Here is a 15,170-nt window from a genome sequence, read left to right as displayed (position 1 = left end):
AAAAAAAAAAACTCACCAGAAGTACTGTGTCCTGTTTTGTCCACTGTCTCAAGCCTGGATTGATCAAGAGGAAGTTCTGGACTCAAAGTAGCATCCTAAAGAATGAATTTAGAAAGACAGATGTTAAGAAGTGACATTTCCCTGTATGTGGGAAGGGTTACACTCTATTTTTTCCCTTCATTTAAATATAAGCAAATCATGTTATAGTTGATTGGAATCTACGACGGATTTTGATATAGGATGTAATACAGAAATTTGTCCTGAAAGGAAAACATGCATTGATACAGTGGTAAAATATGATCAACTGCCTTCTTGACTAACTGAATCTGCCTAGGTAGGGTTAACTAAAAACTGAAATATGATGAATTGCCAATCATGTTTGAATTTATGAATTCCTTCATTTAAAGAGGGAATAGAGCCTAGTTAGCACTTTCACTTATCAATATCCCAGTTTTTGGCATAAGTTAAATGGATATAGCTTTAAATGAAATATAAAAATTATTGCCGAATTTATTATTTTTACTTTTGAAGACATTATACTTATAAAATCCTCACAGATAAATAAAGGTAAGACCTTAAGATTTAAGAACAAAGTTATAAAGTAAACCTATGCTTGTATTTATTTCTCAAAGTCAAAATTAAATTATATATTCTGCTTTAAGTATTCTTTTCAGTTCATGAACATGTGTTTGTTTTATCAAAACAGCAAGTCCTGACACTAATTGAAACAAAGATCTAACTATGGTGAAGAGAATTTTGAATTTTAGGGTATTTGAAAAGTAAGTTGTATCCTATTAACACAGAAAATATAAATGGCAACCAAGTACTGCCTGTAAAAAACAGAAAAAAAAAAATTAGCATTGCAAAGAAGATTTTGTTCTGTTCAGTCCTTAAGTGGATTTTTTTTTCTTATGGAAAGCTTCGTTCCTATTTGAAGAATGAAAGAACAATAAGCTCACTTACCTTTGTGATATCGGCAAGGAGTGTGGGCAGCACTGACTGGAAGTCGGGATCGGAGCCTGGCAATGACCCCAACAATTCTGCAGGTGAAAAATCACAAGGTTTGAGTATTTCTTTCTTTTTCTTTTTTTCTTTTGTGGTTGGGGCACTAAAACAGTCAGGGTTGAAAATGTGGCAATAATCAGTTTTTAAGGAGTGGTGTAGCAAATCATTTAGAAATCAGCATCACATACACTAACAGTCACTGATATGAGTAATAAATTGAAAGACAAATGTGGGGGTACATCTTACATGTATATGTGATAAGAACAGTTATTAAAGTAGGCTTTTAGGATGTTTAGCTTTACTGTATAGATTTGGATTAAGCAGGCAGGTTGATTGGCTAGGCCAGTGGGGATGAAGATACAACTAAGCTAACAAAGAAAGAAATAGCTAGAATAAATGCTGGAACCAAGGGCCATTTGCAGATTCTACTTCTACCTTGAAGCCCGATTCTCAGAACATCTCAGAAGTTTGAACAGAGATAAACCAGAGTACCAAATGGTCTCTGAGATGAGTCTGAAGCTCACCTTTTCTTGCCTAGGAGATTCCCTTGCCCTGCATGTTGTGCCAAGAGACCTTTTGATGTTTTCCAGTGTTGAGTTTGACTGCCTAAACCAGAGAAATAGAACTGGCAGAGAATGCCAGTTTCATGCCATGTCATACTAAAATGGCATTTCTAGGGTCCATCTATTATGCCAAGAGTGCTGGGCTTAGTGAAGAGTTCTAGGCTCCTGGGTTCCTTCAGCTACCCTCTGAGAATCCTGAGTGTGCCTGATGATCTTGTTGACTTTCTTAGATCCACTCTTCTCTTCTCTCCCTGCTACTCTCTGCCCTAGGATGTTGACTTATATGTACTATATCAATGGTTTTTTGCTCTCTGGCTTTGGGATGGCTTAGACTATGAGGCAAACCCTTAATGCCTAGAGGTAGTAATGGGGCCTTGCTACTTTTGGCTCCAGAGAACTGTCCTATTCCTTTGTGTATTAGGAAAGACTTTATAAATAGTCCCTTCATCAAACTCTCCTCATGTCATCCTATTCTATTCTAATAATGTGCCATCCATTTCCTTCTGGGACTCAACCAATTTACTGGGTGAGGGAATCTGGGTTGTGCCAATGGAACAGAACTGTCTGTGGGTGCTTCTTTCCATCTGGACTCCATTGGATGACTGTAGTTGAACTACTGAACTGAAACTCTGGGCTTCTCCTGGACCTATTCTTGATGTGAAGTAGCACTAAAGGCTCATCCAATGAGACACAGGTTGGAGTGAGGAAAGAGAAGTGATACCATATGTGATGTGCCTGTAACACAAATGATTGACTCTATAAGGCCCAAGTTAAAATGACAGTGACCCTGAGACATTCTACACCTCCTAGTGTCTCTGTCAAAATGAGGATAAATCCAGAACTATGAAATCACCAACTGACCATCAATGAATTGAATTGTTTCCACATCCAAGGATTTGTCTTCCTCTAGTGCTCTGCTGATTAGCTTTTTGAGGTCTGAAGCTGTGAGATAGATTTCTGGTTGCTTGTCTTCCTCCATCATTCCATGAGGGACTCCTTCTCTCTCAATTTTGTTGGAATCAAAAGACAGGAGGTTACTCGCAGGGCTTTTTGAATCTGCAATGTCTCTCTTAAAGATGGCCAAAAGTCGCATCTCTGTGGAGCTTGAACTGTAGACAGCAGAGAACACATTCCACCCAAACCTGTTGTTACATGCCTTATAAAGACAGTCACTGTGTTTCTATAAAGATTCAAGACAGCTTCATCATCTTTGCTGATGGGCTCTTAAAGAATATCTCACTTCAAAGCTAGTTTAAATGTTTATTAGAAATTTGAAACGTGGAAGAAGAATTGACCTATATTTTAGTCCTCAGAACGCCAGGCTGAAGAGGGGCTACTAACTGCATCAAGTGATCATGGATTTTTATTCCTTCTGAAAAAGTGTTAATTGTCAAGAGTTGTTATTACTGACCAGTAGTTTTGGTGGTGTTACAAGTAAAGTCATGCAGTGCCAATCAGCAGGAAGGATGAATTGTCCTTTTTCTATAACCTTCTTCAGGAAGGTCTATGAAATAGCAATACAGGACATAGAAATGGGACAATAGTATGTACACATTGTACCAAGTCAAAGCTTCAATTTTCAGGTTATTTCTCTTCTGCTTCTTTCAAGAAGTATTTTTTAATTAAAAAACAAAATTCTAAAATAACATAATCTTTTTCCTCAAGCTGCTTTTAAGATAACATCTTGGAAGAAAGGTGTGAAAAAAGAGAAAGGGAAGTACTATACGATTAACTATATTTATTATCATATTTATTGATTTAATGCCTTTTTGCATATAAAAATGAAATGGGATTCTCTGTAGCTTTGTCCTCCATGATCAGGTTTTACCTTTCAATTTATGCCATAAATCCACACAAAGGGATGCAAGAGTGTTTCAAAGGCCACAGGAACTGATAATGTTTACTCTTGGCAATTCTTTGGGCCACACAATCCGTCAGAATCTACAGTTCATTATTTCACTAGTCAATTATAGGAGCCAAAGCTGGATTCTTATTACTGAGCTCTCCACGGTATTGTGGGCTCTGTCCCAGTTCAAACTGACCTTGGAACCAAGGAGCAAATTAGTTTCTCTCCTTTATTCCAGACTTAGGTTGGCTGCTTATACAAGTGTGCATTCAGACAGACAATTTCCCATCACAAATGACATTTAAGAAACTGTTAAAACACACTTGCCTCAGAGAAAGGCATTTTTATGTTTTTCTAATTAGATTTTGAATTTTACAGGATACACTTTCACTGATCAAGTCATTGTTCACGTACTTATCTCATACAGTAATTTTGACTTAAGAGTTTTTTTAGTATGAAATAATTGCTTAATTAATTAATTAATTATTTTTTTTTAACATGGTTAAATTTTAACATCAGCAAAGACATAAATCCAGCAATAGATCCAGATTTTGTGGGATCTCAAGCTCATACAAATAAGTGTCTGTCTTCAAGAAAAACAATACAGCACATGGAGATAAAATTAAATACAGAAATGAATCTGTTTAGAGAAGAAATTAAGAAACAATAAACATGTCTAAAAGCAGACACATAACTCAAGCATCACAAAATTCTGACTATATACATATTTCATTAGATATACCTCTGTAGAACTTTTTTTCTATTATTGTTTACAGCAATTAGTCTCATTTAAATAAGACACCAATACAAAGCCATGGGCTTACCCCAGACTTTGTATGTAAAAATTACTTATAAAAGATCAGTATGTAAATCTGTGGGAGAAAAGGCACTATATTTCAAAATATTAGAAAAGTCCAAATTACCCATCTTTTCCTTTCTTTGGTCTTCATTTCACCAGGAGCAATGGGAACATGCAAGGAAGAAAGAATTTTTATGAAATTTATTAAGATAGTCAATGAATCATTTCATATATCGGGGGAGGGGAGAGAGAGAGAGGGAGAGAGATTTCTTTCTATCGTGTTCCATGTTTGCCCAGGAATGTGTTGAAGGAAACACATTAAACTGCCATCAGAATTTGGATGGAATTGTGAGAGCCACATAAATCTCAGGAAGTAAACACCATTATATGATGTTTCTGATTGGATTTCAGCCTTAGTTCATAGGCTGTATGTACTTTTGGTCTTCTTTGTAAACTCTCTGATTTCTTCATATTCTTCCCAAAGAGGCTGCAAATATATCCAATGCGTCTTACATTTTGGGTAGTGCTGGTGCCAGGAAGTTTTTTTGGAAAGTATTTTATAAATGGATTTCTCACCCTGTGAATAACATTAAATGATTTATTTAATCCTGAAGGTAATTTATCTGAGACTGGACACTGGAACTGGTGTTTTGTTGACTGATTGTTTTTCAAATTGTTTTAATCAGTAAGCCTTGAGGGAGTGGTACAATTCATCATGGAACAGGTTGCAAGAAAAATAAACACCTGTTTACTGAGTGGGTGGTCTGTACCAGCCAGTTTATATGCATCCTCATTTAATCTTTTTCAACAACACAATCCCCATTTTACAGAACAAGGAACACACACAGAAAGGGAAAGTTGGAAGGTGGCAGAGCTGAGATTCAAACCCTATCCTGCTTGATTTCAAGTCTGGACTCATCAAACTTTGGTCATCAAACTGACAAATATATTTAGGACTCCTCTGGACGTATATATGAATTTAGTTTAGAAGCTATATTCAGTTTTCTCATTTTACCTTTCAGGTGAAATCTGTTGACAAAGACATGCTCTACATATGAAGGGATTTGTGTTACTGCTCTTTCTGCCTGGGGTATGAATTCATTGAACTTTTGTCCCTTGGTAAAATGACTGAAAGAGACTTTGCTATGATTTCCCTTCTGTGCAAGCAGAGGAGGATCCATGACTCTCTAACTAGGGCTGCTCTGTGGGGCCTGCCTCTTGCTTCCTTTCAGCAGTGGCTTGCAGTTTGGAGAAGTAGGGCTCCCTGGGCCAACCACCTAGTTCTGCTCATTTTTTTTTAAAAAAATTGCATTGAAATGTAATTGTCACAAAACAAAGTGCACATGTTGATGGTGTACAATTTGGTAAGTTTGATATTATACACCTGTGAAACCATTACCACAATCAAATTAATTCCTCCCAAAGGTTTACTCATGCCCCTCTGAAATCCTTCCCTCCATCTTTTCTGCCTCACCCTCCCCAAGCAACTACTGATCTGTTTTGTCATTATAGATTAGTTTGCATGTTCTAGAGTCACACAGAAATGGAATCATAATATATTTATTTTTCTCTGTATTCTTTCACTCAACAAACTTATTCTGAGATGAAACCATATTGTTGTATATTCTAATAGTTGCTTCGTCTTTTGAGTAGTAGTCTGTGGTAATAATATTCCACAATTTGTGTATCTATTGCTCTGTTCATGGATATTTGGGTTATTTCCTACTGTTGCTAATACAAATAAAGTTGCTGTGGACAACTGTGAACTAGCCTTTGAAAGATTCTACCCTCTGACTAGATTAAATGGTTGTTAATAGTTTTCCATATTGCTTTAAAAGATAAAGCAATATTTAAAATTTTTTAACATTTTTATTTATTATTTTTGAAAGACAGAGAAAGAGACACAGCACGAGCAGGGTAGGGGCAGAGAGAGAGGGAGACACAGAATCCAAAGTAGGCTTCAGGCTCTAAGTTGTCAGCACAGTGCCTGACGCGGGGCTGGAAACCACCAACCGTGAGATCATGACCTGAACCGAAGTCGGTCGCTCAACTGACTGAGCCACCCAGGTGCCCCAAGATAAAGCAATATTTAAAGTTGATCTTTTTCTGTGCATCCTTAGAATTGTGTTAATCATAGACATCCTCATAACTTCCCAGTTGTGTCTGGGAGAATTAAATGAGGTCACTGATAAAAAATGTACTTATGAAATTATAGATCAGGTTTTGTACAAACGAACTAAATAAAGACAGTACCAGGAGACTCATAGTGTTTTAGGGGATCTGGCTCCATGAGGAAGCAATTTCCTTCATTCTAAGTTTACTTTACAATATTCTGAGCATTGTTAGTTATGATTAAAAGCTTGCCATACTTATAAGCATATCTTTTATACTATTCAGGGTCCAACTGTTTTCTGGGAGACTATTCATTCCATAATGGAGAGCATTGGGAATATATGATCAAATTTATTTTCTAAACATCTTTGGCAGAAATAAGAATAAATTCTTACAGAGATAAACACATGGGAAAGATGCAGCTTCAGTAGATATATCTTTAAAATCTTTATCTTGCAAAATTTCATCATCCTTAATACTTTCATTTTCTTCTAAAATAGATTTTTTTTCATTATTAGGTTTTCATTTATTTGAAAGGAGGGCATAATGTCCACTTGAAAGGACTGTTCCTATCATTTCCCTCAGCTTTAAATGCAACATCTGCTTTTTAGCTGCAGTGGTTTGTCCAGAAGACTTTGCCATCTATGCAGAATATTCCACTATCACCTTTTATTTCCCTCTAATCCATCTGATTTCACATGGAATATTGTGGAGCAGCATCTTGAAATAAGGAAAAATGAGTCTGCTTTGGTACATATTAAGGGTTTCATCTTTCATAACTTTCACTTTTCAATATTTTCTTTCTCTGGAGTCACACAAATCAGAGGGGCCTGATATCTTTGAGAGAAATACACCTGTAGAGCTCGCCTGGAAGCTATTCTTTGTGGGTCTGTAGACTTGCTCTGGGCAACTTACAGCTTTAACACAACAGATGGTGAAGGCGCCAGGAAGTACTTTGAGGAAGCCTTCTCTACCCACTTTACAAATCCCCCTTGGTGTGGGGAATCTCATTCTGTCATGCCAGGGCTCACATATACCCTGCGGCCATTAAAAAATATGTCCTATTATGGCCCCATCAGTAGATGTTTTGAATGAGAACTTAGAAGATGCGGGTCACCTGAGTAGCTCAGTGGATTAAGCTTCTGACTCTTGATTTTTGGCTCAGGTCATGATCTTGCGGTTCATGGAATAGAGCATGATGTGGGACTCTGTGCTGGCAGTACAGAGCCTCCTTGGGATTCTCTCTGTCCCTCTCTCTCTGCCCCTCCCTGCTTGCATGCTCTCTCTCTCTCTCAAAAATAAATAAACATTTAAAAAAAGGAAAAAGGATGCTAAACTTCTTGTCAAAAATCATGAACCCACCTCGATTAGAGTGTTGAGATGCTAATGGATATAGGCGTGCTTGTGGGAAAGCTGTGGGAACATAACTGAACCCTGCATGGCACTATTTTTCAATTTCATTTACTTTATTTAAAATTGTAATTTAGAAAAAAATAAAAAAAATTTTAAAAATAAAATTGTAATTTAGTGGGGCACCTGGGTGGCTCAGCCAATTGAATGTCTGACTTTGGATCAGGTCATGATCTCGTGGTTTGTGGGTTCGAGCCCTGCATCAGGCTCTGTGCTGACAGCTCAGGGCCTGGAAACTGCTTCAGATTCTGTGTTTCCCTCTCTCTCCCCCTCCCCACTCAAAAATAAATAAACATTAAAAATTTTGTTTTAAAAATAAAAAAAACAAAAGAAAATTGTAATTTAGAAATTTTTGTGTGGTAATGCATTACTACAGTTTAGATGTCAAAATGATAATAACAGTATATTCTGGTTGGGGGGGGGGCACCTGGGTGGCTCAGTTGGTTAAGCGTCCGACTTCAGCTCAGGTCATGATCTCACACTCATGAGCTTGATCCTCTCGTTGGGCTCTGTGCTGACAGCTCAGAGCCTGGAGCCTGCTTCGGATTCTGTGCCTCCCTCTCTCTCTGCCTCTCTCATGCTCACACTCTATCTTTCAAAAATAAAAAAAAAAACATTAAAAAAAAGGTATATTCTGGGAAGTCTTGCTTCCACTTCTGTCCCTTTCTACCCTATTCCTTCAACTCCCTTACCCCTCACAGATACTTCTTTTTATTAGTTTCACCTGATTCCATAGGGTCAGTCCTGATTTGTTTAAACGATGATGATATTTAACATTCGATAGGGAACCAGGAAATCAGACACCAAGGTAACTAACTGCTACTTATTTTGACCTGTCTCTACTGAGGTGTTTTCCTAAGAGGTTCGTTAATGACATTGCCAAGGACAGCAGATGAGCTCTCTGCAGAGAGCAGTGTTTCTGGCTCCCGAGGGAGGAAGGAAGGAACACAGCTCTTGTGTTACCCCCTTAAAAAATCACCTAGAGTCATGTTCTAATTAGACAATTCCTTTATCTGAAATGTATTCAGTTTTCAGGATTCGACAGGGCTAAACAACTGGGGGGAGAAGAACCTTATATTCCTCATGACACTGCTTTTAAAAGAGGATAGGGAAAAAGTAATTTAAAAATTGAGAAGAGTCCGATCCTCTTACTTACCTAAATCCTAGCACATGGATTTCTTTGAATCCTGGAAATTTCTTAAATACTTTTTGCATCTGCAGAAAGAAAGAAATTTATGAAATGCTCTGGGTGTACCAGGTCAGATGTTACCTAACTGAAAAAGTCTCAACATTCTGATGAGTTAGGGGGAATAAATGAAAATGGAAAATTGAAGCAACAATTGAGGCCAAACGCTTTGTTCTTGGTAATTTCTGAAACCCAGAGGAAAGTGTTTTGCTATTTATTTAAAAGCTGCAATTGGGTAGTTCTGATCTGCTTTCATGGTTACTTTATATAAAATATGAAAAAACTTTAAGGTGGCACTTGGAAGAAACTTTTTTGGCTACAGTATTTTTATTTATACACAAAGAATAACTATAATATTTTCTGAGTTGAATTATATGATTTGGAAAATACGTTAAAGAGGTTACTAAAGTCAAAATGGCTGCTATATCTAAAAAAAATGGTACAGGCAGACTCTAATAGGTTAGATTCACTGGTAGATTTATGTGGACTTTATAATAAATTTTCTTAATTAGTTTGACCTTGCTAATGAAGCATATTATAGGAATATTTTATAATTGCTATATTCAGTTATTCCTGACCCACTACGGTCTGGCTTCTGCCTCTGGATTCACCCAGTGGGGAGGATTTTCTCCAGGCTGTTGTCTCTTGGCTCTCTCCAAATCCAGTGGCATTTTCCATTTCTCTTCCATGCTGTGCCTACTTATTTTCTGGTTCTTCTTCTATCTCAAGGACCACTTTCTCAGTCTTCTTTACTCCATCTTAGTCTTGTCTGCACTCTCTACTTTAAATATAAAGATGCTTAGCCTCCTTATCTCACCCTCCCACTTATTCAGTAAGTTTGACTGCAGGCACTGTGCTAGGCTCTGGGGACACATTGCCACATAGACAGGCGCTGCTCCGTTCAGCTTACTCCCGCATGGACTGGGAGGCAAGAGAGACCAAGAGAAAGGGATAGTATTATTAGCGAAGCTTGGAAGGGAGAGCAGGGTGAAAGTGAGGCTGAGGAGGTGAGCAGGAACCTGGCACCACCTTCCCTTCCCTGTGCCCACTCCCCTCTGCCCCCCCTTGGGGATCTCATTTTCTGCCATAGCTTCACTGATCACCTGAGACATAGCTTTGAGTTCTACATGTGAATATCCCAACTTTGCCACTACTAAATGCATCCAAACCAGAGTTATTCTCTTCCTTCCAAATCTGCCTTTCCTCCAGCGCTCTCTATCCCAGTCAGGTACATAAACACCTATCGTCTTCCATGCCAGAAGACCCAGCAACCCTAATACCTTCTCTCTGTGCCCATCACATCCATTCATTAACTCCTGGTAGTTTGAACCCCATATACATTTTGTTTCCATCACATTCTTATTCTCATGGCAGGCATACCTTCCCTATCTCCCTTTTTATATTGTTGAAATGGTTTTCTAGGGGTGTGTGAGGAAAGACAGCAGAAATTTTTTTTTTTGGCGGGGGGAGGGGATATGCTAGGGCAGGAGGAATAGAGATGTCTCCTTGACCACATTTTTATTTCCAAGGTAATCATTCCATATCTGTTGTTCTTCACTAAAAATCCCTTGATGGGCTGCACTGCCAATTGAATAAGTTCCTTTAGAATGGCATTTAAGGTCCTGCGCATTCTAACCTTCCATTCCCCAAGCACTTTATCATTTGCCCTTCCTGTCATCATTACCCTCTTGGCCAATATTGTGTCCTCTCGGGACACTAAACTAACACCTATCTCTCCTCAAATTACAACATGTACTTCCTCCAGACCTCTATGACTTTTCCCCCTTTTAGCCCAAGATGCAACTTCTATCTTCTGCTCCTTGACTGCCCATACCACCATATTTCAAAACCAGCTCAAGCATATTCTCTATCGAGAATTTGTAGAGCCCTAAAGTCAGGCTCAATGATTTCTTCTCCCTACTGCTCTAGAACTTGTTACAGTATATCCCATAAAACAGTCTATGAGCTGCACAATGGCTCCTTCACTGAGATTATGCTCCTTGGGCTCAGGGACTGTGTCTGATTCATCTTCATCTCCCTCCCTCCCAGTACCTAGCAGGCCGTTATCCACATAGCAGGGACTCAGCAAGTTTTGTTTAATGGACTTGAGTGGATCTCTTCATTCTCTAAACTCATCAACATGCTGCTGCATTGTCACTGTATCTAAAATTACTGCTGATTCTATATTATCTATGCCAAGGACTAGGGCAGTGATGCACAGATAATCCCCAAATCACTTACATTGGCCTTTGAAGTGTGTCATAGATTTCTTTTTCCAGCAGACTGATTTACCAGCTAAATCATATTTTCTTACACCAATATTAAAATTAGTTTTCATTCCCTCAGTATATAGTAACTGCAGCGATGAAGGTAGCCTAGGTTTTGGGTGCTGAGGTAGCTGTGTAGGCCTGAGTTTAAATATTGGTTCTGTTCCTTTCTAGCTGTAAGACCTTGAGTTTATTGCTTCATCTCTCTGAATACGATCTCCTTAGTCCAAAAAGGATAACAATACCTATATTATAAGGCTCCTATAAGGAATAACTAATAAATGCCTGACACACAGTGGGCAAAGAGTTGATGATATTGTATTTTTGATTAACTTAGTCTCTACATCTTCTACTGGATTACTAGCTCCTTGGTAGTCCAATTTTCTTTTACTTCCTCAGTAGCCACATAACTTGGAGCCTGACGGGGGCAGAGCAAGACTTCAGTCAGTTGTTTTTGAAAGACCCAGTGAGGGGAAAGGACAAGATGAGGGTCCCTGTAGGGGTCAAGGGCAGGGATGCTGAGTACTAAGCTTCCGTGCCTCCATGACCACCCCCACCACAGGCTTAACAGAGGAGAACTAGGAGTTTAGGTCTGAGGAGATGGTCTTTGTTACTGAGACAGGTAGGAAAGAGCTGTGTACATGCCTCAGGTCTGCTCTGGCATTCTGTGGCAAATAGCTTTGGGTCCCCAAGGCAGTTGTCATGCCATTCCAGTAACAACACCTTAGACTAGATGTTTAAGTGTGAGCAGCAGTTTCTGGAGTGGAAGATTCAGACCCTGACTTGTCCTTCTTTCGTGTCCAGGATACCAGAGGCGCTGTTGTATGGATGAAAACAGTCAATCAAAACAGAACTGCTCCCATAGAAGCCCGCAGCTGCAGCATGGGCAGTGGGGAACATCTCCAAGGAGAGCCGTCCTCCCCTCCAAGAGTGCTCCACAGCACTGGCTCCAGCAGAGAGGAATTTTGTTGTTCATGCCCTCTTTGTGAACCTGTCTGTGATCGATAAAGACTCAGCTCTGCTTAGGAGGGTGCAGAAGGCATCTAGGGAGGAGATGACAAAGGCCTTCAGTTAATTCTGCCAAATAATCTTCTGGGGACCCTCCAATTACGGAGTGCTAACCATTAAATTGCTAATTAAGTGCCCAGTTAACCTTATTAATAATACTAAATGCACAGGGGCCTCCCTGATTCTGCTGGAATGTATGTTCAAGGGGCTATAAAAAGGCAGCCGTATTGAGTTCTCATGAGCGTTTGCACAGGAGAAAGCATTCAGACAACAGCTAAGCATTCCTTTTGACATTTGTATTAAATTGCTCATTAGGTTTATTGTGGAAATTAAATTACTTCAAAGCACTGTCCATTAATTCCTGATTAGGCCTGAATGGCTCTGCTAATGCAAGTATGGGTCGTGGTGGAGTGGGTTGGTTATCTGTTGGCAAGCTGCTGGGTGGTCTGGACTGCTCAGAAGCCTGGAAAGGGAACAGATGCTCTAACCAGAGGGGCTCCACCTCAGAGAAACCAGTGACTGTGCAGAGGAACCCGCAGGACTGATGTGATGGGTCTCTGGAACAAGACCCAGCAAGACATACTCTTATTTGGCTAATAAGTTTTTCAGAGTCTAGAATGGGCATGTTAATTTGATGATGATACAAAAATCCCTGTCCCATAAATATTCATTTGGGAAAAATAGGAAGTATTGCATAATGGTTAAGAGTAGGGGTTCTGGTGCCAGGCTGCCTGAATTGGAATCTCGGCCAACTATCCAATTTTGAAGATACTCCGACTATACTACAGATTTTCTGAAGAGAATATTTCAAGAACAAATAGAAAGTTAACAGACTATTCTTTAATTCATTCTATCTAATAATCCGTGTCTAAGTACTTCTCTGGTTCATAAACACCCCATGCTGATGCTTTCTCTTTGAAGTTTGTAGAAATGATTCTTTACATTTTATTGACTGAACGCTGATGCAGGAGGAAGTTGGAGGTTTAATATTTTTGCCTATTTATCTTCTCTCCAGTTGAGAGGAGGTAAGCACTGAATTCTCCAAGTATGACAAGTAGGGGCCTGTCGGTTCCCTGGCCATGCTGAGTGAGATGCTTGGGCACCCAGGCTCTCCACAAATGAAGTTCATGGTTATGTTTTCTTATGAATGCTTCTATTTTCAGTTGCATTTCTACGGTCACTGAGTAGTTAACTGCATCCCAAGCTCTGTATTAGGAGGTTAAGTCTTCAGAGATGAAAGAAACAGTTCCTGCCCTCAAGGGGACACTCAGAGCCTGAAGATAGTGAGGGTGGCAGGTGAAGAGGGAGAAACAGAGACAACAAAGGCCATAGATGTGTAAAGAAACAATCTCAAGACAGGGTGATAAATGTTGTGGCAACAGTGGGCACCGTGTTTTAGCTCAGAGGAGAGGCACTGACTGAATCCAGAATGGTTTGAGACAGAACTTTCCTTGATGAAGTTTTGTAAAATGAAACTCAGGGAAAGGACATTCCAGACAGATGAGATAACACAGAGAAAGGCTAAAGGTGAGAAAAGATTTGTAAGCAGTTTGTATTTCTGTAGAGTGCAAAGGAGGGGGATGGGAAGGATGGGAAGATGAGGCTGGAAAGCAGGGCAGGGCTTTTATCATGGCGTATAGATGCCACGGTCAGCAGAGTAGCTTAGATTCATCCTGCAGGAAATGAAGAGGCAGGCAGATATGATGAGAGTCCAAGATGGAAGAGATATCTTGGAACAGCTCCGAAGTTCAGTGGACGACATGGACAACATTACTGCCTTACACTTATCACCCACGAAGAGTGTCATGTCATTAAATTATATCAAACTGCAAAAGTGGATATATATCATGTAAGACAAATACGAATTAAAATTCATATTTCAACCCAGCATGTCCCCTAGTTGGTGCTTACATGAACATTTTAGATGTATAGAATACCTGTGTAGTGGCTCTCTGTTAAAGAAGGTTTAAAGACCTACTAATATTTAAAAAGAAAACCTAAATGTAAGTGACTTTTAAGATAGAGAAGCTGGAGGAGCTCCTGGGTGGCTCAGTCAGTTAAGCATCCAACTCTTAGTTTTGGCCCAGGCCACAATCTCGCTGTTCATGAGTTCGTGCCTTGCTTCAGGCTTTGTGTTGACAGCTCGGAGCCTGGAGCCTACTTCAGATCCCGTGTATCCCTCTCTCTGTGCCCCTTCCCTGCTCGTACTCTGTCTCTTTTTTTCTCGCTCAAAAATAAATAAACATTAAGGGAAAAAAAAATAAAAAAAAAAGAAGCTAGAATAGAAAACTTTTCTAGAGATGAATTTGCCCTAACATTTTGGGACCCATTGTAGTTTTTGATTAAAATGAAAGCAGTTTTGGTTGAAAATGAATGCCTGGTCACAAGAAGTTGGAACTATTAGTTCGAAGGGTTTAGGTCCTGTTGGCATCCAGATTCTGAGTCATAACTTGGGCTGTGGTTGTGTGGGGTGGGTTCACTTACCTGGAGTTGAGACTTGGCCGCCAGCTCTTGATAATGTGGGGACTGGGAGTCAGCGAGCTCTGCCGTGAACCTCTGGTTTGCTAGAGTGATGCTCAATTCCACCTTCTGCTCCAGTGGGCCTTTGTATACCTTAGTGAATTCTATTTTTCTTTCCTGAGTTAGAAAATAAAAGGTCTTCTATTAATATAAACTATAAGTATATGGTAATACCATATAATATATATTGATATTGTCTCAAAAAGTGGATAATGAAGGCTCAAGTGCTTTAAAATTTTTTTTAGTGTTTATTTACTTTTGAGAGACAGAGAAAGACATAGCACGAGCCGGGGTGGGGCAGAGAGAGCATTAGACCATTCGTACCTAAACTTCATATTAAAGAATCCCAAGCAGGTTCCAGGTTCTGAGCTGTCACAACAGAGCCCAATGCGGGGCTTGAACTCATTAACCATGAGATCATGACCTGAGCTGAAGTAAGACACTTAACTGACTG

At 39.4% G+C, this 15,170-nt stretch overlaps 1 protein-coding gene across 2 annotated transcripts in view; it reads right to left on the bottom strand.

Annotated features, from left to right (window-relative positions):
• IMPG1 (interphotoreceptor matrix proteoglycan 1) overlaps nucleotides 1-15,170 on the bottom strand; it is a 132,103-nt gene that overhangs the window by 70,897 nt on the left and 46,036 nt on the right. For both annotated transcript variants that reach the window (XM_053222556.1, XM_053222557.1), the window contains 6 exons: nucleotides 14,681-14,833; nucleotides 8,892-8,950; nucleotides 4,338-4,358; nucleotides 2,430-2,677; nucleotides 964-1,040; nucleotides 17-95 (listed from right to left, as the gene is read on the bottom strand). In XM_053222556.1, coding sequence (XP_053078531.1) covers nucleotides 17-95; nucleotides 964-1,040; nucleotides 2,430-2,677; nucleotides 4,338-4,358; nucleotides 8,892-8,950; nucleotides 14,681-14,833 — 637 coding nt within the window. The remainder of the gene's footprint in view (nucleotides 1-16; nucleotides 96-963; nucleotides 1,041-2,429; nucleotides 2,678-4,337; nucleotides 4,359-8,891; nucleotides 8,951-14,680; nucleotides 14,834-15,170) is intronic.

This window comes from Acinonyx jubatus, chromosome B2 (genome assembly GCF_027475565.1).
Source record: "Acinonyx jubatus isolate Ajub_Pintada_27869175 chromosome B2, VMU_Ajub_asm_v1.0, whole genome shotgun sequence".
NCBI classification, from domain to species: domain Eukaryota; kingdom Metazoa; phylum Chordata; class Mammalia; order Carnivora; family Felidae; genus Acinonyx; species Acinonyx jubatus.
This window is presented reverse-complemented; position numbering and strand designations above follow the sequence as displayed.